The sequence below is a fragment of the Pogoniulus pusillus genome, chromosome 13 (assembly GCF_015220805.1).
Source record: "Pogoniulus pusillus isolate bPogPus1 chromosome 13, bPogPus1.pri, whole genome shotgun sequence".
Taxonomy (NCBI): domain Eukaryota; kingdom Metazoa; phylum Chordata; class Aves; order Piciformes; family Lybiidae; genus Pogoniulus; species Pogoniulus pusillus.
Window position 1 is genome coordinate 19903293 of NC_087276.1, and position 23724 is coordinate 19927016.

The window sequence follows — 23724 nt, forward strand, 5'->3', positions numbered from 1 at the left end:
TGGCCTGATCTGGTGGTGAGCTGCTGCTCAGGCTGTTGGAGATTACACTGCTCATCTGGACTGAAGCAGGATAAGACATTGAGTTGCTGGAGAGTGTTTAGAAAAGAACAACAAAACTGGTGAAAGGTCTGGAACAGGCCTGATGAAAAACAGTTGGGAGAACTGGGGTTCTTGAGAAAAGGAGACTGAGAGGAGACCTCATTGCTCTCTGCAACTCCCTGAAAGGAGGCTGCAGTGAGGGGGTGGGTTGGTCTCTTCTCCCTGGTCTCAAGCGATAGAAGAAGAGGAAATGGCCTAAAATTGTTCCAGGGGAGGGTTAGGACAGAGATGAGAAAACGTTTCTTTGCTGCAAGAGTGGTCAGGGATTGGAACAGGCTGCCCGGGGAGATGGTGGAGTCCCCGTCCCTAGAGGTGTTCAAGGAACATGTGGCCATGGCACCTGGGGACATGGTTTAGTGGCCATGGTGGTGTCAGGTTGATGGATGAGCTGGATGATCTTAGAGGCTTTTTCCAACCCCCAAAAATTCTATGTTTGTATGATTCTACCAGAGCTGTGAAATCAGAGGAGTCACCTCTGGCAGGAGGGTGGTTAGGGCAGACAAAGACACAATCCAGGGAGCAGCCACCCATCTGTACCCCGAGGAGGATGCATGACCAGATCCTGGCTGCCTGGAACGCTGTGGTAGCTCTGCTTAAATTCCTTACACAAAAGGCTTGAGCTGCCTGCTAAATGGTGTTTACTATGCTCAGCAAAATGCTGGTGTCACAACAAACAATTAGCTGCCTGCGGGAAGTGTTCTCAGATACCCACACTCACAACTTCAGAAAACAAATTAGGAACCTCCCAGGGAGGAAGGAAATGCCCAGTGGCTGCCGGGGGAGCTGGGGTAGCTCCTGAAACTCATTCAGAAAGGAGAGCAGAGTTAAGGCCTGGCGTTCTCTGCACACTTGCTGCCATCAAGGCTATTTTTGTGTCTTTCAGTTAGCTCTGTAACTGTTAACTCTTCTGCTTTCAAATGCTTGCAGCCAGCAAATTTTTCTCCAAGTTCTGCAAAACATCCTGAAGTGTGAGGCACCCAAATTTTATTGTCACTGTTCTAAACTCACAGAGTGGTTTAAAAAAAGAGCAACAAAGAGAAAATATTTGCTTTGAAATGTAGTTTCAATGTCTTACCATCACAGATTAGCAGGACCTGTTTGGGGAACTTCACCTTATCTAACACTCTGCTGATTTAAAAGCTACTTATCTGTGCCCAATCCTGGTGCTCTGCCCTGAGCACCTCTGTTTGAGCACAGTTGTCCATGCTGCTTTAATTCTGAGGCAGGGAGGGAAAGAAGAAAAGATAAATTATCTCTGGCAGCTTCTGAGCCATATAAGCAGGTCTGTGGGCACAGGACACACAAAGGGGCAGGTTGGTGCAGTGGCCAAGTGTGCATTTGCATTTCCTTCCTCAAGTTGTTTTGTCAGCAGCAAAGACTCTACTTCTTCATTTTAGTTATTTAATTATTTACTTTTAGCTTCTACTTTAGCTGTGAGTTCCTGCAGGAGAGGATCTTGTGCTGCCACAAGCACTCAGGGCTGGAGCAAGCCGAGAGCTAATGCCCCTCGTGGCCAGTTTTACTGGAACATCCACATTGCTTCTCAGTTCCATGGCTTGGTGTCATCAGCCCAGCTGCTGAGGCAGCACAGCTGCTGTGGGCAGGCACTGGTTAAAGCTGAGCCTTAATTAGGAATGACGTTGTCATGAACATGCTTTAAAAACCCAACCTGAACCAACGCCCCAGACTCTGGTTCCTGCTCTCTACTGCTGAGCTCCTTCACTCTCGCTGTGCACACACCAGGGGCGCAGCAGACTCCCTCTCACCACCACATCACACCAACCTACTACCATTGATAAATTATTACAGTTTGAGCACAGACACCAAAATCTGGAATCTAGAGGGTGGTAAATGAAGGCATTCAATTAGAGAAGAGGAATGCAATGCTAATATCTACACTTTTGCATTGCTTAAGGAAGGGGAAGCAGCTCTTGGAGTTCCTGGACACAGTAAGCACATTACAGGTGGCAACATATCACAGTCGCCAAATTTACATCTTAATCTTTCTATCCACAGATCATTTCTGTTTAGTGGCATACCCACAGCTGCCTGAATCCTGGCTGTCTTTGCTCAGATGCTCACAGGCTTTGAGGGCAAGAAGCAAATTGTCATTGTTTAGTGTAATCCTCTGTGGGCTGCACTCAAATGCAGAGCAGTGGATGAATCATGCATGACCTTGACCGTGTTCCTCCTCTAAGTTTGGTCCCCTGGGCATGTTGAGGATACTTCAAAGACTCCAGAAGTTTTTGGTGATGCTCTTGCAAACAGAGCTGGAACATTTCTGGATTTGGTTAGGACTTTGAAAGACTGATTTTTGAAGGGAGAAAGGGATTTTGCCAAATAAGAGGCAAAGAAAAAATAATGTTGGGTAACCAGCAACAGAATAAGGGGGCAGAGTCTCAAGTTGTGCTGGGGGAGGTATAGGCTGGGTGTTAGGAGGAAGTTATTCACAGAGAGAGTGTTTGGCATTGGAATGGCTGCCTAGAGAGGTGGTGGAGTTACCGTCACTGGAGATGTTCAAGCAAAGCCTGGATGGGGCACTTAGTGCCGTGGTCTGGTTGATTGGACAGGGCTGGGTGCTAGGTTGGACTGGGTGATCTTGGAGGTCTCTTCCAACCTCGTTGACTCTATGATCTAGTCCAAAACCCTTGCCAAAGCAGGACCACCTAGAGAAGGTCACAGAGGAATTTCTCCAGGCAGGTTTGGAATCTCTCCAGAGATGGAAACTCCACAACCTCTCTGGGCAGCCAGCTCCAGGTCTCCAGCACCTTTAAATGGCAGAAGTTCCTCCCCGTTTAGATGGAACCTCTCATGTTGAAATTTGTGCTTATTACCCCTTGTCCTGTCACTGGTCACCACTGAACGATCCTGAGACACTGAGTAGCAGTTTGGTTTCACAGGGTGTCTTTGGTCATTTTACACCACTTGTAATTCCCAAGATTAATGAGGGATTTAACCCTGCCCATGGGTCTGGGACTACTCTCACAGGTCACCAGAACCACTCAGATGTTTCAGGATCACTTTGTTCCTACAGCTTCTTTGCAATGCAGCACAAGAACAATAGTGCATGCCCCTGCTGAACCTGGGCAGCCCAGACAGAGAGGAAGCAAATCCTTTGGGGATTTTGTCCTGTCACTGCACAGAGAACATGAGAGCTGGGTGGGAGCAGACACTCGTTCCAGCCCAGTAATGCCTGCTCAGGCTCCCATGTCCCTGCCCCGTGTCCCAGTGCCACAGAAACCTGCTCTCGGATGCATGAGTACCACCAGAAAGCATCCTCATGGCTCAGGTGTCTTCCTGACCAACTTGTTTCTTGAAACTGTTGCATGTTTGTGCTTTTCATCTGTAAATTGCTTCTCAAGTATTAATTAAGCCTCAAAGGGCAGTAGAAGACAGGAAGGTCTGTAGCTCCAGAACTGCAGAGAAGCGTGGGTGTAAGATGACAGTGCCAGGGACATTTAGGCTGTAAACTGGAGCTCCCAATCCCTTGCCACCCTGTGAGACACCAGTGCTTTATATCTGCACCAAAGAACCCCTGTGTTCAGAGAAAGGGATAACTTTCATTCCTCACTGCTCCTGCTTGGCTTCCCCAGCGACATCTATGTAGCCTCTCCCTTCCCAGCCCTGGCTCCTCTCACCAGCTGAAGTGAAACCCTGGGGTCTATCCTCCTCAGCTGAGGATTCAGTGAGCAAATGACCTGGTTTTGATACTCTACCAGCCAGGATGGGCTTGCCATTGTCACAGTATGAACCAGGAGAGAGAAGGCAGGACAAACATCTCCTCCCCATGTGAACAGCCCTGGGGTCAAAGTAACTTTTGCTGTGATAACCACAGTTAGTTAATCCAAGGACTCATAAAAGCCACATAAAGAACTTCATCAACACCTTAAGCAGGTTGCCCAGAGAGGTGGGACATAGTCCATGCCGGCAAACACTCCAGGTCAGGTTGTTTGGGGTTCTGAGCACCCTGCTCTAGTTGCAGATGTCCCTGCTGACTGCAGGTGATTAGACTGGATGAGCTTTAAAGGTCCCCTCCCACCCAAACCAGTCTGGGATTCCATGATAAGTTTCTCCCTTAAGGAGCCTGCTCTTGGACCACTGCAATACTCAGTCCCAGCTCCACACACCTCACCACAGAAGCTGTCCTTTTGGGGATGGAGCTCTCCCTGGGCCACAGTTCCAGCTTCAAGCACGATCTCCTCTGCAAAGGGTTGTCCTTTGATCCTATCTCAGAATGATGTCAGGAGATGAGCTCATCTCTGGGTCTGGTACTGCAGCACAGACCTCGGTGACCCAACAGACAAGCAGCAGAGCAGAGGACTCAGTCTGAGAGCAAGCCCACCAGCAGAGTCCAGCGCTCCCAGCAGCTCTCTGTGACCAGAATGACAGGCACAGAGGGGATCATACTGCCGGCAAGGACATCTCCCCCTCCTCTGGGGAACCTCTTGGCAGATGCCAGCTCCTTATCTCGCCATCACGGACACCGCTTGGCACCGCCTCAGTTTGCGTCCGTTGCCCTTCACCCGGCTGCTGAGCACCGGAGAAAAGAGTCTGGCCCCAAACTGTCCTCAGCAAAGCCACCACCAGGCAGCCCCGCCACTGCCACAGCCGTCAGCAGGCTCCAGGTCACCGTGGCACCGGGGCAAGGCAAGAGGAGCCGGAGCCGGGGGTCCCTGTGGGCTGGGCAGGTGCGCTTGGCTTCTCCCTTCACGTTTTAGGAGAAAAGGAACCTTCCCCACACCAGCCTCAGCCTGTCCCGCTCCGGGGCCGCCCGGTCCCCGCCTGCCACTAGAGGTCATTTTAGTACAGGGAGAGCGACCGGAGGCGGCGGCAGTCCCCGGGTCCCGGACCCCGCCGCAAGGACTCGCTCCCGGGTGCAGGGGCTCAGAGGCTGTGGGGCTCGGGGGTTCGGAGATTATGGACTGCTGGGATTTGAGGGTGCAGGAGCTCAATGGTTCAGGGGATTTGGGATTGAGAGGTTCAGGGCTGCAGAGTCTCAGGGGTGCAGGAGTTCAGGGGCTCGGTGGGATGGAGGATACTGAGGTCTGGGAGTTCAGCAGTACAGAGGGTCAGAGCTGCAGCAGTTCAGGTGTTCAGAAGTTTGGGGGTGTAGGAGCTCAGGGGCTCAGCATTCTGCAGATTACCAGCTGCAGGCACAGAATCCCAGACTCCCAGCATGGTAGAGTTGGAGGGGACCTCTGGAGATCACCCAGTCCAACCCCTCTGCTAAAGCAGGGCACCCACAGCAGCTTGCCTGGGATCACAATGACCAGCTGGGTTTGGAAGCTCTCCAGACAAGGAGATACCACAGCCTCTCTGGGCAGTCTGTTCACACCCAGACTCCAGAAGGGGCTTTGCTCCTGGGTGACCCACGGGATTTCTCTTGGCTGGTGACCCATGCCCTTCAGCAAACACCTCTGACAGCACCGAGGCCAGTGGGTCTGCAGCTTCCAGTGGTTCCTGCAAGCTGCCACCCTGACAATCAGTGCTGAGACAACTGCTGGTACGTGATGGGGGTGATTGTATCTGTTAGGAAAGGAAGGAACACCCCTGTGGTAGCAAACAAAGCGACACCTGGCAGCAAATACAGAGAGTTTCTGCACACCACAGCTCTATGCTCATGGCCTTTAGTGTCCAACAGCAGCCAAGGATCTGCTGCAGCAGCAGAGCTGTCTGCACAGGGAGCAAACACTGCTGGACCAACAGCTTCTACACCATCTCCGGTGCTCCCAGTGTTCCTCCTGGGCTCTCCAGTGGAAGCACCAATGGGTCTGCCCCCGCCAGTACTCATCAGCCTCTTCTGCTCCCGGGTCCTTGCCTCGACTCCCTCCCGTTTCTAGTCTCTGCCCTCTGTGCAGTCTCGTGCACATCAAAGCAACCTCAGCTCTCATGCTGCCCAGCTGCACAAAACGTTTTACATCAGAGTTAATTAGAGGGATCAAAGGACCCTTCTCTGTCCTCTGGAGCCTCCTTCAGTCCTGGCCAAGCCTAGCTGGCTGTTCAGGCTGCTATTAGGAGGTGCAGATGCCAGCTTCCAGGAGCTGGAGTGTCGAGAAGGAGCATTTCTGCCCTGCAAATCCCCTGCATGGCTGCACTAATCAGGAGACAGTGCTGAGTTTGTGGAGCTGGCTGATGACAGGACCGTGGTAGTTTGCTTTATCCTTGGGATGCTGCTTTGAGTCATCTCAGTTCTGAGTCACCAGCAGCCGTTAATCCCTTGGAGATAAGGGCCTGATCCAGCTCTTTCTACTGGTACTTTTCCCTCTGTACTTGTGCTTCGAGAAGGGGAATAGATACAGGAGAGATGGGATCACACCAGGACATCACAGGGTCACTCCTCACACCAGCACTAGTGTCACCTTGAGGAACCAGCACTGCCAGAACCAGGGCTCTCAGCCACTGTGGCTCACTGGTCTGGGGGGCTCCTGTCCCTCTTGGAACCTCTGCTTGTGTGAGATGACCTTGTTGGAGTCCTTGCCTGTCACTGCTCCCTGTCTCAGCATAGCTCAGCCCCACCAGAACAGGACTCACCAGTGGCTACACCCCCTCAGGAAGGACAAGCTGAAATCCAGCATTGTTTGTAGCCTTCATTTTAGCACCTTATATATGTGCCTAATTAAACCAGTCCCAGATTCATGTCACCTGTAGCTAAAATGTGTTTGTTTTGTCTCTAGCTGAAACCTGCCTTGGTTAAATTGCCCTTTGTGCCACCCACTGTGCAAACCTTCCACACACAGACACCCTGAAGACCACAACCATCATCTGTAAACCCCCTCTAATAAGACACAGAAGCTCACCTCTTTAATCTTCATCCTGGGACAGATTTTCAGACCTCCAGCAGCTCTTGTAGCTCCTGCCAGGACTTTATAGTTTCTTAACACCGTGCTGGGAGGGCACCAGCGCTGGCCACAGGACATTACTGGTCACACTAATGCTCTACAGAGATAACATCCTCCCTGCTGTAACCCAGGAATCGCATTAACTGCAGCATCACGATGGGGCTGCATCCAGCCGGTGCCTGCCTTCTGCGGAGCCATCCCGTCCTGGGCCGCGCTTCTCCTTACCCAGCCCCTCGCTGCTGGTCACACCCCCTCACCTCCCACTGCCCCTGGGGGCACTGACTCCCGGAAAACACTCCCGAGGTCACTCTTTCGGTTTGCTTTTTGGTACCCTCAGCTAAGCACGAAGCGTCTGCTGTTTCCTGGAGAAGATGACCTTTGAGGGTTCTTTCCAACCTGATGCATTCTGTGACTAGTGTTGTTTGATCAACCCCAGCCCATTTGTGCTGCTCTCAGTACCCCAGAGACGCTGCTCTGTTGGTCTTCAGCCCTTTCCATCAGCCTGGAGGGCTGGGGATTCTTCCTTACTGGTGCTGCCCTACAACACTTCCCTGGAGCTCAGCTGGGCTGTGTTGGCCTCATCCATCTCTCAAGGCTGACTTTCTCCTCCTGGGCCATTCTCTGAGCTCCAGGGAGTGGCAGCCACATTTGCATGCAGTTTAAGAGCTGCTGGGCAATTAAATTGAATTCTAATGATTGTCTATCACACATTAGCAATTTCCAGCGTGCTAATACTAATTGCTAACAAGATGATAAGAGCATGAGGCAGGCAGGATTCAGCAGGTCTTTGCTTGGGAGCAAAGTGTGGAAGCAGAGTGAGATACCCCTGCAGGCATGGGGATCTGACTGCTAGAAGCTGTTGTCTGGCCTGGGAGCACTGGGTTTGGCATCACCTTCAGCCTCCCCAGGGCTGCAGCTCAAAGCAGGCTGAGATTCCCAGTGAGGAGATGGCAGGATGAGGATGGGGCAGGAGACCAAGATCTTTACCCCAGTGCCAGCATGCCTGTCACTTCTGAGGCAGTCATTGCAGTGACCTTCACCTCTGCCAGGCTGCTATCACAATTAAAATGCCCCTGGTAGCTGTGTGGATGGGCATGCTGCTGGTTATGGGAATGGACATGGGTGTCTGTGGGGATGGTGATGGACATTCAGCTTCAGCCAGGTGGTTGGGCTGCTGTTCTAGTTTAGCAGGACCTGCTCTGAGCTTGCCAGAAATTCTCTGGCAGGCTCTGAGCTGCCAGGAAGTCCTTGCAGTGTTGCAGCCAATGTGTTAAACAACCTCACATCACAGAGGGAAAGCGAGGAGATCAAAGCTGAGGCAGCTGGAACAGCCCCTGTGGATGAGCACATCCCTTTGGAGAGCTACTCAAGGGCAGGAGGAGACCCAGCAGCTGTGAAGTGAACCCAAACAGAAGGCTGTGGGAGCTGGAAGCCACTGGCTTGCAGGGAAACCCTTCCTGAGGAGATGGGCTCAGCTGCTGGGCTTGTGGGGGCTTTAGGGAAGGAAGCTGGCCAGCTGGGAGTACAGGGGTGTCCCAATGGCCAGGATGGCAGCTGAGACGGAATCCTTGGCATGTTTCTGTGCCAGGAGGCCGAAGAACAGGGCTGTGGTGCAGGGCTGGCTGCCAGCACATATGTGGAGCTGGTACGAAGCTCAGCAGGCAGGAGAATCACAGGGCCTGGAAAAAGACCTCTGGAGATCCAGCCCCGCCCTGCCAAAGCAGCCTCACTTAGGGAAGGTCACAGAGGAACACACCCAGGTGGGTACCCTTCTGTGCCCAAGAAGAGCACAAATTCCTCTGAGCATTCCCTTCACCCTCCTCGTCTCTGCATCACCCTGCCTGGACCTACCTCAGGCTGTGAACAGCCTGGAACAATAAAGATTTCATAGCAGGGTCCTTCCACGGAGGCATTTTTGTCCCAGGGGTGATTTATCTACTGGAAAAAACAAAAACCCAGCCCAAGGCCAGCCCAGTGTGAGTCAGAGCGTCTGCAGCACACGCCCGTGGTAAATCACATTTGGACAGATGCTGAGTGACAGTGCTCAGGAAATGTATGCAGATTCCTCCTGTAATCCTTCTCCTCCAGCAGAAGCAGCAGCTCCTGCCTCACGCAAATGCTCCACCAGAGCCTCGCCGCATCAAACGGGGATGAGCCGCCGCCGATCCCTCACCATCGCCTTCACTGTGCTCATGAATAGTCATCTCCTACAGAAGAGGGTTTGGTGATGCCTCAGGAGTGCCCGACGGCTCCTGCCGGAGCCTCCTTCCAGGTGCGGCTGTTGTGGCTGTCCAGGTCCATCAGCTCTGAGCAACTTTGTGATCAGATTTCATGCCTCTTCCCCTTCTCAATTCGTGCATCTCTTGTGTGGCTTAAGGCTTAATGGGCTCTGCTAATGAGCCCAGAGGGGGAGTGGAGCAGCGCAGCGGAGTCCTGTTCTCACCGGGTCCTGGACCAGCCTCCCCATCTCCCCTCCCCATCTCCACTATGACTGCAGCCCCTGCTTTCAAACCTTCCCTTGGAAACCCAGCCCAGCTCGCAAGGCTCTCGGACAGCTCCATCATGGGATGACAAAGGAATCAAAGCTGGGAATCTCCAACGCCCAGTTCAGACCACAACCATGTGCACATCCCTGTGTTTGGCCAGAACTTTGGATTTCTTTTCTGCAGAACCAGGGCAGCAGCAGCTCCTTCCAGGTGTGCTCACCTCTGTGTTACATGGGAGGCTCCTGCTCTCTGGTCCCATCTTGGAGCTGCTGTTCTGTAGAAGAAATGAGAAAGCAGTGGGAAAGCTCATGGGTGCCTTAGCTCTTGGAGAGTCAAAAAAAGGGCTAAGCTGTGGATCTATAAATCTGGTGGTGGAAGGAGCCAGGACTCTTGTGGTTCTTCAGTCTTTGTCTTGTTTCTCTGAGAAACTGGTCAGTGGGGGAGCTGCCCGTGGACTAATGTGTGGCATTTCATGTGTCACCACTTGTAGGTCAGGTCTCAGCAGCACAAGGCTCATCCTGACAGATCTGGGCCTTAATCCTGGTGCCTGGCAGCCATCAGATTAGCAGAGGAGCTGCTGCAGCAGTGATGGGGCTGTGCTGGCTGGGGCGGGGGGGGCTGTCACACACTGGGTGGCAGGTTTAAGTGCTGAACCTCACAGGGCTACACAGCCTGCACAGGAGAGGTGCTCCTGGCACGGGCAGGGTGCTGCTCTCCACATGTGCCAGCACCAGTGACATGATGCCTGTCCTCATCCTTGTCCTCATCCCAACTTGCCCTCTCCTGGTCAGCACCATGGCTGTTCATCCCCTTACCGAATGTCTTCAGCCGTGCCCTCAACCCATATCCTGCTGGTCTCCAGCTCCTTCACTCCCAAATTCTGGATGCCTCAAGGATGGGGGTGGGGTGCAGATGTGTGGAGTTAATCCTGACATGTTTCCGAGGCTGCCGAGAGAGGTTGTGGAGTCTCCTTCTCTGGAGAGATTCCAGACCCACCTGGACATTGCAACCCTGAGCAGGCTGCTGTGAGTGTCCCTGATTTAGCAGGGGGTTGGACTGGGTCATCTCCAGAGGTCACTTCCAAGGTCATCTCCAGAGTTCACTTCCAAGCCCATCATGCTGGGATTCAGAGATTTTCTGGTGACTCCCTGGCCAAAGCTGGCATCTGGGCAGAACTCAGGATGTGCATCTGCAATGAACCACATCAATATTGACTGTGCCATGGGGGAGCACAGGGGGAATTTCCTTGTGCTAGCCCTGACACCTCACCTATGAGGTGATGCTCTGGTACATGCAGCCAGTTCCTGCTGCAGCCAGTCCCTTGATCTGAGTGTCATCCACAGTGCCCAAGCATGTGCCGTGCCATCCCCAGACACGTGCTATGCCATTCCTAGACACAGCCCCAGCCAGTTAATGCAGCTGCCAGGAAGGTCCCACCGTGCTCGGGCCCTTGGCAGCACACGGGGCACAGCTCTGCCCATCAAAGCAAGGTCTAAGCCTGGCACAGTGTGTCCATGGTCAGTGCCACCTCACTTTGGTCACACAGCTCCTTCATTGGCTTGTTCTGTGCTGAGCTCAACCTGTAGAGCCCCTTGGATGTCTGGATCTGGGGTAGGAAATCCAACTGCTCTGCTCAGAGGCAGTCCCTGCCCGCTGCCTTTTTTGTTGCTTTCTTTCTCTCTCTCTTTTTTCTCTCTTCAAATCTTCCTTTGAAACCAAAACTTCCTGTAGTTTGAAATGGACAATCAGGGCCACTCTGGCAGCTGCAAGCCCGAGAGCTTCAGCTCTTGGCAGGAGGATCAGAAGCACAAAACTCTTTCTTTGAGGCAGATGATGCATTCATCTCGCTCATTTGAAACAAAATATGATTTGCAATTTAACTTTCCCTAATGAGCTCCCGCTATTATCCTGTTCCCATAATGGCTGGTGGCACTGGAACAGATTGTTGGTGCACATGGTTTACAAAACATTTTCAATGCAAGCCCCGGCTTTTTTCTTATTTTAAATAGCAGCAGCTGCTAAGCACGATAATTATTGGATTTCATCAAAATAAACTCACCGAAATGAAGCTCGCCGCCGCTCCTCGCCGCCGCACCTCGCCGCCGCTCCTCGCCGCCGCTCCTCGCCGCCGCACCTCACTGCTGCTCCTCGCCGCCGCACCTCACTGCTGCTCCTCGCCGCCGCTCCTCGCCGCCTCTCCGTGCCGCAGCTCGCCGAAGGACCTGGGGGTTACTACAGGAGCTGAAGCTTTGGTTCTCCAAGCAAAGAGCAGGACCATAAACATCAGCTTGGCACCCGAAGGGTCAGAATGGGAATCAAAGAGCTGTGGAGGCTGGAGGAGACCTTTGAGGCCACCAAGTCGGAAAGACAGCCCGGCTTGGGGCAGTATCACCTGCAGGCTCCAAACAAAAGCTCTGCAGCCCTCGCCAGGGTTTTGTATCACCAGTGACATGGCCACTGTCCCCTTGGCCAGCTGCTTGCCTTGGCTCTGCTCCCCAGCCCGTCCCCAAACTCCTGTGTCTGATGAATTCTCATTGAGCAGTGGCCTCTGCCACCTTGCCCTGTAGCCACCTCCTCACCTGCTGCTGCAGCCATGACCCCAGCTGCTCAACCTCTTGACTCCAAATTGCTTGCCTCAGTCCCTCCGGGCCTGCTGAAGCTGCTGAGCACCACATCCATCACTACTCAGCTGGGCATCTGCAAGGGCACTCAGGAGCCCAGATGCACCAGCACAGGCAGACATCCAGAAACCTATCACTCAGCTCCTGACTGCACAGCACAAGAGCAGGAAGCTGCTGGCACTGGAGTGACCCACGCCTCCAGGAGCATCTTCCAGCCCTGCCCATCCACCAGGACCTGCTTTGCTGGAGGAAATCCACAGAAGCCATCAGCATTATTTGCCATGTGCCTGCTTGAACAGAAAAAGCCTCAGCAGGGCCAAGCGTCCATGTCCCAGCCACCATGGAGCCCTGCAGAGGGCACAGCCTCCACTGGCAGCTCCAGCCACCACTGCTACTCTCATGGTGGAGAGATGTCACCTATGAAGATGGAATGGGTACAAAGCAGGTTCTGGTGCCATACATCTGAAAACAGCAGTGGCAGGCTCGGTGAAAACCCTCCAAGTCTCTGGGCTCCTTCTGCAGACTTTACACCCCCTGGGCATATTTGTGCCAAGGCAGATGGGGACATGCTCACTAGCCCCTTGGCCAGGGGGTCTCCAGGTGAGGGGACAGATGGGGCTGTCCCTGTAGGGTCTGGCTCCCCTCTCATGTTGGCTGGCACTGCCTGTCTCTGATGGTGCAGGAGAGAGCCAATGCTGTGACAGTGGTGTGAATGCTAATGAGGCTGGAAGGAAGGAGAGTAACTAAGGAAACCAGAGAGGGTGGAAAGAAAGAAAGTTGCTTAACAAGAGCTAAACCCCACTGCACATGGGTAGAGAGCAGAAAGGTGCAGCCCCTTGGCTTTTGGGAGGGGCTCGATATAAGCGAGGGCATAAAGGCTTCCACATGCTTCAGTGAGAGGTGAGTTTGGTCCTCTGATCACTTAGACCCAAACTTTGCATATCTGTACCACACAGAATGGAAACAGAACACGAATTCCTGTCCTTCCCTGGACCTGCAGCTCAGCCTATGCATACTTCAGGCTAACGCTCATGGGCACTGCTGAGCCAGCTGCAAAGAGGCTGCTGGACCAACAGAGACCTGTGATGGAAAACCCCAGAGGATGGGAGGGGGTATGGTCTGTGCAGCTCCAGCACTAGCTGTTGTCAGCCCTGTCCTCTGCTGGGCAGGGTGAGAGCAGCCGGGAGTGATGGACATCTTGGCAGGCTACTTTTGACCAGAGACAGAAACCAGCTCATCGAGGAAAAGGGAAGGCTCTGCCTGACTTAAAAATATCTAAGAGGCATCTGTGCAAAGTGGCACCTCTGAGACGTGGCACATACAAACACTCCTGCCAGTCTGCTCCCTCTGGTGCTGTCTGGGGACCTGTCACCAGAGACACCAACACCAGTAGCTCCCATGTGTTGTCCCAGCATTGCCTGCACTGTGCTCCTGGCAGGGTGACACTGGAATGTCCTCACACTGAAGGGGCTCTCCCAGCAGTGCTAGTACCCACAGGCTGCCCAGCAGTGTGCAATAACTCAGGAGCTGGTGCTTTACTGGAGGTTGTCTCCTGAGAGATTTGATCCCCTGGAAGCCCCAAGACCTTGAACAACCTGCATAAGAGCTGTGGCACATGGCAAGCTCTAGGTCACATTTTAGGCTCTGCTAGAGCTGAGGACTTCCAGGTCTCAGCTGCCCTCTCCAAGCACTGGGATCTGCCAGCTCACTCAAAGAGAGATAGCAGTAATTCAGCTGCTCCTCACCAGCCTTGTTCTCCAGACCCTTCACTAGCTTTGTCATCCTGCTCTTGACCTGCTCCAGTCTCTCAATGTCCTTCTTGGAGTGAGGACCCCAAAACCAAACCCAGAATTCAAGATGCAGACTCACCATGCCCAGTACAGGGGCACAGTCCCTGCCTTGCTCCCATAAACCACTTCCCTTGTCTTGAGCAGTCTGATGACAACAATTGGTCCCCTCCTGCATGGAACTACAGCCCTCTGCAGCTCCTGAGACAGAGTGCTGCAGGAATCATGGGCAGAGAGCTGATTTTGGATCTTTGTGAGGGACAGCAGAGGTCTGGGGTCCATTAGTAACTTACCAAAGCAAACCTTGTTGAAGCTCCCAGTGAAAGGCTGCAGGATGGAGCTGTGGGGCAGCTCTGGCCAGACCTGCAGCCACCTCCAGGCTGGGGAAGGTGCAGCTCATCCCATGCCTCACCCTGCCAGTCCCTCTTCTACTTTGTTTTAAAGTATTTCCGTAAGATCCCAGTGCTGTTCTCCTGGGCTGCTTCTGACACAAACAATCAGCAATTACACCAATCAAGAAGCCTAACTGACATCTAAGTCACTCTTCTTCACAAACCTCTTTCACAGGAGTAGCAAATAAAGGGTGGTGGTGATGAGGAACCTGCAGCCCCATGTAGCCAGGACCTTCTGAGGGCAGATGGTCCTTGCTGGGGGTGTCTGAGGGATCCAGGAGGAATTTTGCTCCAGCACAGGTCCCATGCTGGGCTTCCCACTATGGCCTGCCCTTTACCATAGAGTGAGTTTGGTTGGAAGGGACATTAAAGCTCATTCAATTCCAACCACCCATCATGTTGGCATGTCTAGACTGATTCCTTCCCTGCCAGCCTATGCCATCCCTAGCCATGGCACCATACAGACAGCTGGCATGGCTCCACCAGGCACCTCAGAGGGGATGGACACTCACACCCAGAACAACAACTCCAAAAGGTGCTTCACAAAATCAGAGAATGCCCTACCAAGGCAGCATCACCCAGACAATGTCACACAGGAACACTTCTGGGTGGGGTTTGAAGGTCTCCAGAGAAGGAGACTTCACAGCCTCTCTGGGCATGAGAGGTGCTTCTCAAGAAGGTCTTGCAGTTGGCTCCAAACTTGGCATTTCCCTGGGAGAGCTGTTCAGCTGTGACTGTCCTGGGATGCCCTTCTGCCTCCAGGGAGGGAACATCAGCCCATTCTGGCACCTTTTGGAGTAAGCAGCTTTTCTGAGGTATTCTTCCTGTGGTGCTCACCCTGTTGGTGCCCAGGCTCAGGGGGCTGCACAGGCATAGCCCCTCACCCTCATCCACAGTGCCCCTTAGAGCCATGCATCTCATATCCTACCAGTCACTCTGCACACAATCCAGAGTAGGTAAAGGGCTGGAGAGCAGGGTGGGGACTCCTCCAAACCCCTGCAGCTGAGGAGCTCCGACCCCAAGTACCTCACACAGCCATGGGAGAGGTGAGGCACTCATGGGACACAGTTTTGCAGCTGCCCACAGCAGGCTCAAGGTGACCTACTCAGGCAAGGGACTTTTTTTTTTTCTCTTTTTTTGCCAATCTGGGCAGTTTTTATTGTTGTTTTCCCACTGCTCTCCCAGCCACCACTCAACCAAACACCGCGGGCATGCAGCCCAGCAACCCCCAGCCCAGCCCCTCTGCAACGCGCTGCCTCCTCGGCTGTGCCCAGGCAGCAACTTGTGCCTGTGGCTGTGTTCATGTGAGGGAATTCACTGCAACGTCAGAGGTTAATGAGATGCTGGCTAATTGCTACCAGTCACTGGAGGAATTCTGCTCCTGAGTCCGTTTTATGGCCTGAAAGCACCAAAAGGAAGGAGAAAGGAAAGAGAGGAGGAAAGAAAGAAGCCCTTTCAAGACCACGGAAAACTGGAAAAGGATGATTTCTTCCAACCCAACATGACAAAATTGAGTTCCAAGCTATTTAATGCATGCACGAAACGCCAAAGAGAAAGCCAGCCCCGGCCCCTCCAGCAGCCCGACGGGGAAGGGGCTGGTGCCACAAGGGCTCCAAGCTCCCCATTTCCAGGTGGTTTCACCCAACTGTGCCTCCCAGGGTGGGGGTTCTCACGGCCAGGGCCATGGCCAGCAATTCCATGGACACACAGCTAAGGGAACACCGCGGTTATGAGCAACACGACGGATGGAGACCTCGGGGAGCCACTCTCCCGGGTGGTGTTGGAAGCCCCGCTCAGTCTGTAGGGCACCACAGCCAGGGTCACAGCGCAGCCCCTGGCACGGGGGTCCCGGTCCCAACGTGGGCACAACAGCCTGGCCGGGCTGGTGGCATTTTTGGGAGTGAAAAAAGAGCCCCGTAGGCAGGGGCAAAGGGAGCCGTCTGGGTTTGTCCTTAAAAACAGGATCGCACGGGTCACAGCGTCAGGAGGGTGGTGCCATGCAGCCTGCCAGCCCGGCTGTGCCCGCTCAGACCGGCGTGGTTCGTCTGTTGGCTGGGTTGTTGTGCAAAGCCTCCTTGAACTCTTTGGGGATGGAGTTGTGGACCTGTAAAAACCCGTGGTCCCGCTCCGAGTTGAGCAGCGTCCCCATGGTGACCTTGGAGGGATCCCTGGAGAGGGTGAACATGGAGATGTCGGTGGAGGGGATGGTGCTGAAGCCCTTGCTGATGGGCGACAAGTCCCGGGAGCGGGGCTCGGTGGAGCGGGAGCTGGACCGCCGGCGGAAGCGGTAGCGGTAGGGCGGCAGGCGGGTGAAGGCTGTCTTCTTGAGCAGCTCCGAGTGGGACCTGGCGCGGATCTGGCGGTGCTTCTCGATGTACATGTGCACGGCCACCACCCCCACCACCTCGGCGATGATGAAGGACAGAGCCCCGAAGTAGAAGGACCAGCCGTAGGAGTAGCTCTTCTTGGAGTCGCTCTGCCCCGGGTCGCCCGCGTTGGCCGAGATGTAGACTATGATCCCGATGATGTTGCTGAGACCTTCAGGAGAGGATGAGAGGGAAAGGAACTCACTTGAGGGGCTGTGGGATGCCAGTGAAAGTGCACAGGGTGGAGGAATCCCTCTCTTCTCCTGCCAGCCACAACCCAGAGGGTGCCCAGGAGGGTGCCAGCAGCCACAGCCCCATCCCCAGGTCCCATGCCAACACACTGGGACCAAACCTCATCGCAGGGCTCTGCTGCTGGCCCCACTCCCCATCCATCTTCGTGTGCACGCAGTGTGGATGTGTGCTGTGGTTCACCAAAGGGGCAGGAGGCACAACACCATTTTGTTTAGAAAAGGCACATTTCAGGAGCTGCTTCTTCTCTGCAGAGGTGCTTGCTGAGCAGTGCACCACTCCAGCCTGGCTAATGCTGGGCACTGGGGCTGTGGCTGGAACAGAGCCAACCCTTGGGGCACACTGATGATCCCTTTGGCACAAACCCTGGCTCTTTGCAGCCCTGGGAGCACAGGGAAGACAGAGTCGCTCCATCTTCTGCCAATCCTGGTGGGACCTGGGGCTGTACTGGGGCTGTGGGCAGGTTTTGGCTGTCAGCAGCACTGTGGGGTTGTGCCGTGGGGCTGGAAGCAGCTGGAATGCTCCTGGAGTTACTTAACGAATCCATGCTGCATTTTCTTGCTATTGTTTGCTCATCTGCACCAGCAGCTCCCGCAGCCAAGGAGGGAGAGCAATTTGTGTCTTTGTGGGGAGAAGAAAAACCACCAAGCAGAGCAGTTCCTCCAGACAAAGCCCTTGTCACAGGGTAGTCAGCGGGACACAGACAAATGACTAATCCAGAAGGAGGGGCCTCCAGAGTGGTTTTCCTTGCGGAACTGTGGCAGCCTCTCTTCCTGGTCCTGGCTGCACCAGCATCCAGTCCCACGACCTACTACTGCTTGGTGGTGATGGAGGGTGGAGCCTCCCGAACCTGCCCCAGTCTCCTGCTGGGCTGCAGCACCCACATGAAGACTGCTTAGGAGGAGCAGAGTGATGCTGCCTGGCACCATGACTGTTCACCAGAAGCCTCTGCTGCTCTTTCCCCTGCCATGAGGACTTTGTCACCAGCATAGGAAAGCTCATGAACCTCAGAATCTGACAGACCAGGAGGACCCACAACACATCTCTAGCTCCTCTGTATCCTCCCACACTCCTGCCCCAGGAGGTCCACCCTCTCCGGACCCCGGCAGGCAGCTCCTACCTGCAGAGACAAAGAAGATGCCGGCGCTGAGGATGACGTTGTGTTTGCTCTTGTAGAACTCGCTGGCAGCCACGCACAGGCCCCCAAAGAAGAGCAGACCCACACTGAGGATGGGGAAGATGCTGGATGCTCTCACTGCACCTGTGGGACAGCAAACGGGGCAGGGTGGGCCCCTGGAATTGCTCCTGGATGTGGGGATTCCCAGCACCTCCCAGCCAAAGCCAGCACCCAGAGGGCATTGTAGCAATGCCACTCTTGGTCTCTCCCTACAAGAGATGGAGGATACCCAGCACCAGTCTCTCAAGCATCCTGTTTGTCCCTGAGCTTGCTCTGGAGCCCAGCAAACCCCTGGGTTCAGGCTTCCCCTCACAGAAGCAGTTCAGGCCCTGAATTTCTTTGGTTTTTTTTTTCCTCCCAGGCTATTTCAAGGAATTTTCCCTTCCAGTCTTGTCACACGCTCAGCACTGGCAACTTCCCTCCCCAACACCCAGCACACCACCCACGGGTCTGGGCTACGGACGTGACTCTGGAGCCTAGTGCTGAAGAGCATCCCCTCTCCAGAGCTCACCAGGCTGCCAAGGAACAGCACTGCCACCTGTGGGGGTCAAGGACCCGTCACTCAGGTCCCCAGAGTGCCACAGCTGCTTCCAAAGTCAAGAACTGACAAACATACACCTGAGGTTTGAGCAAGCTGCTCTGGTGGAAGGCTCCTGCCAATGTGGAGATGATCTTTGCAGTCCCTTCCAACACAAAACAGTTTGTGATTCCATGAGTCCAACAAAAAGCCATTTTCTGACACAGAGGAGGAACATTACTGAAGTCAACCAGGAGCCCAAGATCCTGAGCCCACCAGACATGATGCCACAACCCCATTCTGGGCTCCATTCCCAATGGGATTCATCCCTGTATGCTCAGGAGTCCCTGATAGAGCTCTGCACAAAGGAGCTTTTCTCCATGGCCTGTCAGAGTTCAGCTTTCAAAATGACAGCCCAGAGGAGTTAATCAACCAAATCCCTGCCTGCTGCACCCGAACTCCCCTGTGCCTGCCTGGGGCCCTCAGCCCTCCCTCCAGCAGAGCCTTGGTTCCCAGCACAGAGCAGCCCCATTAAAATGCCATTCCGGGGGCCCTAAAATAGACTTTGTGTGTTAAATGTGGGAGGGGGTGGGAGAAGAACTTCAGCACTCATCTCCTCAAACTGCAAACCCACTGCAGTGAAGACGTTCCCCTCTCAGCCCAGCACATCAGCTGCTGGGATGAGCTGCAGGTACAGCGAGCGCCACACAAATGTGCCACTGACCCCACCAGGGCAGCACGACCTGGCCTCACCCGGGCAACCCAGAGGGTCACCACTGCTGTGCTGGGAGCTTGGGGAGCTGTGACCTCAGAGCAGTGCTGGAAGGCAGGGTGAGGGGTGCCAGGGCATGGTGGGGGCATGCAGGGCTGCTGTGGCACCAGCAAGCAGACTCACGGAGGAGGTACTCGGCCGTGTCCTGCTCGTAATCCGCATCCTCGGGGAAGTGGTCGATTTTCTTGCAGACTCCTCGGAAGGTTCCTGGGGAGACACAGACCAGGAAACCTTAGAATCATGGAATTGCTTGGGTTGGAAAAACCTTCTAACATCATCCAGCCCAACCTTCCACCCGACCCCACCATGGCCACTCAACCATGTCCCAAAGAACAGGCAGCCCTGGGGGGTTATGAAGTCTCCCTCTCTGGAGATATCCAAGACCCACTCAGATGCGTTCCTGTGAGATCTGTTCTAGGTGATCCTGCTCTGCAGGGGGCTTGGACTGGATGAGCTTTTGAGGTCCCTTCCAGCCCCAGACATTCTGTGAGTCTGTGAAAGTGCCATGTCAGCATGTTTCTTGAACCTCTCCAGAGATGGGGACTCCACCACCTCCCTGGGCAGCCTGTTCCAAGCCCTGACCACCTTCAGATCCCCCTGTGCTGGCAGGAGCTGCACATGGCTGGCACAGCATCTTCCAAGATGGGATTTTTTTGGTGGTGCAGATGAATTCACTACAAAAGGTAAGTGCCTGACAAAAGTTTTTGGCCCTCTTACTGCTTCCTGCCACTTTTGAGCCTGGTGTCATGCCTGGGACACAGGCAGAGGCCAAAGGAGGCAGGGAGTCACCCAGGAAATCTGTCCATGCTCTGTGCCCAGCCTGCTCTCTTGCATCCCTACAGCACAGCTATCAATACCTACGGATGAGCACCCATTGCCAAGGGTGGGTAACACAGCTGAGCTTGTCGTGGGCAGGAGTGCCACCTGCACCACAGCGTGGTCCCACCAGGAGCTCCCAGCCCTCCACACGTGCCTCCTTTCCCTGCCTGCTCGTGGATCCCCACGGCACGACTCTAGAGCGGGGGCGAGAGCAGCCCTGCCACAGTGGGCACCAGCAGCGCTGCCTGGAAGGCCTGAGAAAAAAGCAGATGCTCTGGCATCTGCTGGCCTCCCACTTAGCATTTGGGAGAAAAAAAGGCTTTTTCTGTGACTTTTTCCCCCCCTTCCTCCTGCCTCTGAATCAAAACAAATGCATTTCACTGTCAAACGCCAGCCTCTTTGCTTTGGCTTCTCCTTGCCCAGTGCTCGGCTCAGCTCCTGCAGCAAAGCCCTGCAACGGTGCCATGAGAGGAACAAACCAAGGGGGAGTGCAGGTTGTGTCCTGAGGACTCAGTTACATGCTGCAAGATGTGGACATAGGGTGGGAATGGGGCAGAAGAGACATGCCCATGGCAGTGGAAAGCCACATGTCCATGGACCAGCCTGGGTGAGGGGCTGGCTGCAAACAGGCTCTTGCCTCCTCTGCTCCTCCAGCCACCAGCCTGGCCCCTGGGCTGCTGACAAGGGAAATCAAAGGCATCAGTAGCATCATCTTGGCCATGCCCATTGCACTGAGACAACCACAGGATCGTTTGGGTTGGAAAAGCCCGCTAAGATCATCCAGTTCAACCATCAATCCAGCACCACCATGACCATTAAACTGTGCCCCCAAGTGCCACACACTTCTTGAACACCTCCAGGGATGGTGACTCCACCACCTGTCTGGGCAGCCTGTTCCAATGCCTGACCACTCTTGCAGCAAAAAAAAAAAAAAAAAGTTTCCTAATCTTCTGTCATGGATTTGTTGTGACAGAGGCAGCCCAGCAGCTCCTGTGGGCACTGCGAGCTGCTCCTGACAGCAGCATGCCAGGACACCCAGCACCACGCTCCACATCTGCTGGGGACAGCTCGGAGCTCAGCTGGTGCCATGGGGCTGGATAGGAACACAGCTCCTCAGGTCAGCTGCTTCTCCCTGCAGCATTCACAGAGAGGCCTTCTCCAAAGCAAGCAGCAAATGCTAGAGCAGGAGCAGAAACGGTGCCTCCTTGGTGGTGCCAACCAACACTTGATGTTACCATGGGAAAACCGAGGCACAGAGCAGGACTGCTCCCAAGTGGGAAGCAAGTGTGGGAGCAATTCTTGCAGCATCTCCCTGTAGGACATGACACCAGTGCTGGAGAACATGGTCAGGTCATGCTGGCTCTGGCTCTTCTCCCATGGGATCAGAAGGGATGTGCCACCTCGGGACAAGACTCTAGGCAAGAGAAGCCAACGTGCCTGGTGTCCTGCTTCCAGCCCATGCTCTGGCTTGGGGGAGCTGAGCATTGTGACAGGCATCAATTAAAGCCTGGAGATGAAGCTCTGGAGGAGGGAAGCTGTCATCCAAGCGGGAGACATGGCATCCGAGGGAGAGCCGCCTGCTGCCAGCGCTCCAGGAGCTGCAGGCGAAGGGGAGGCTGAAAACAGGCCCAGAGAATGGGGCTGGGGAGGCACCGGGCACCTGAGGACGGCAGGAGCACAGCAGCTGTGTGGCACAATCCCCATTGTCTTCCTCCTCTCAGCTTTTGGATTTCCACCTCCCTTCTCCAACCTTCTGCTTGTCCCTGCCAGCAGAGCTCTGCCCCATGCCCCTCAGATCTGCTGCCCACATTCATGCCTTTGCTCTCCAGCAATCAGGCAATGGGGCCAGCCAGTGGAGCCACGACAACCTGCAGCACCCCAAAACCACCCTCTGATGGACCGAACCAGCGTGTGCCTGGATGCACCTAGTCCTCCCAGGCACATCTCCAGTGTCACCCCATGTTGGGGTGGGACAACACCGAGGGTTCCATCTCCAGCTGGTCCCTCAATATCTTGATCCTTGCTCTGCATGACAGCCCCAGCCTGTGCTGGTGAGACAGACCTGCTCTGGTGGGACAGACCTGTTCGGGTAGGACATATCTTCCCTCCTCTGCTGTTAACAGCTGCAAAGCTGCCATAAGCCAGAGGCCTCCATGCAGAATCCACAGGAGCTTCTTCAGCAGTACCAAGACAGCACAGGAACATCTTCCTCTGTAGCAGCCTCCCTGCTCATGTTGTGGGGCCAGTATTCATCATTTCATTAGTGAGAGGAAACTTTCTCTTGATGCCACATGGGAGCAGAGCCTGGGGCAGCCCATCAGCACAGCATGCATGTAAGGGTGCTAATTTTCTTGGGTCTGATCTCTTTCAGGTTCTCAGAGGCTCCTTGTGCTGCTGAACCTCTGCCAAAACCCAGGCCCAGCATCCTCTGTAGCTGGACAAGACAGGACCCCCAGGGGCCTAATTTCTGTCATACAATGCCTAAGGTACATCTGTGACCATGGAGGGCAAGGACAAGCCTTGGAGCAGGCAGCACCTGCAGGCACAGAGGGTGCTTGGTTAGGATGCAAACACTCCATGTCCATGCAGGGCTGGGGTGCAGAGTTCACCTGGGCTGTGATGACCATCCTCCCATCTGTCCTTCCTTCCATCCACCCAGGATCTCACACAGCCATGTTGCATCTGCTCTACTCCACCAGTATCCATAATCCCTCTCCTTCCCCCAGCCTTGCCTCTCCTACCCAAAGGCCTCCTGTGTAACAGAAATGGGACAAACCTAAACAGTGAAAAAATTAAAGGGGGGGGGGGGGAATTGAGCGATTTTCTTTGGGCAGAGCAGAGCCTTTGCTTAGAGTTGCTGTTGCAACAGCAGCTCTCTTCCCCACTGCTCATGGCAGCCCAGTAGGCATGGCCAAGCCAGGAGCAGAAAAGCATCCTGGCATCACCAACATTTGCAGGTTGCAGAGGGCAGTGGGTCCCTGTGGGCAGAAGAGCTCCAGCTGCTTGGTGCCAGGGGACATGGAGGGCACAGCTGGGTTCCTGCCATGTTCCTCACTCTCCTGCCCTTTGCCTGGCACCGTGCAGGGGGTTTGCCCAAATCTCACCCCCTGCCAAGGCTGAGGGAGACCCATCCCAAGCTGGGACAGGCAGGGCAGCACCAGCTCTGCCACACCCATTCCTGGCTGACATTCATTTTGGTTCCTTCACTCCCTCTGTTCATTAACTGATGCTCGTTGCCACGGCAACCACTGAGTCACCTGACACCCTATTTCCCAGCCTCCAAACAAAGGCCACAACAAGGCTGGAATCACCCAAATCCCTCCTTCATCCATCAAAACTGCTGCCTGAGCACTGCCCTGGAAGGAAAAGACTCCAGGGAAGGTTGGGATGGCTGCTCCCAGCCCTGGCTGGGAGTTTGTCCCCACCCTGAGCAGCCAGGGCACACACCCTCACCCCCAGCATGTCCCATGGCATCTCCTGAGCCACCAGTTACTGTCTCCTCCAGATGCCACTTTGGGCTTCCCTCTGCTGGTTTTACAGCTCAGCCTGGTAAATGAAGCATCACACAGAATCATGGTTTGGGTTGGAAGGGACTTTGAA

The 23724-nt window shown here is 54.5% G+C and overlaps 1 protein-coding gene across 2 annotated transcripts in view; it reads right to left on the minus strand.

Moving 5' to 3' along the window:
- Positions 1-15734: 15734 nt before the first annotated feature.
- Positions 15735-23724, minus strand: part of CACNG3 (calcium voltage-gated channel auxiliary subunit gamma 3) — a 29301-nt gene continuing 21311 nt past the window's right edge. For both annotated transcript variants that reach the window (XM_064153329.1, XM_064153330.1), the window contains exons 2-4: positions 19429-19512; positions 17960-18100; positions 15735-16762 (exon numbers count right to left, since the gene is read on the minus strand). In XM_064153329.1, coding sequence (XP_064009399.1) covers positions 16251-16762; positions 17960-18100; positions 19429-19512 — 737 coding nt within the window. In that variant the 3' untranslated portion in view covers positions 15735-16250. The remainder of the gene's footprint in view (positions 16763-17959; positions 18101-19428; positions 19513-23724) is intronic.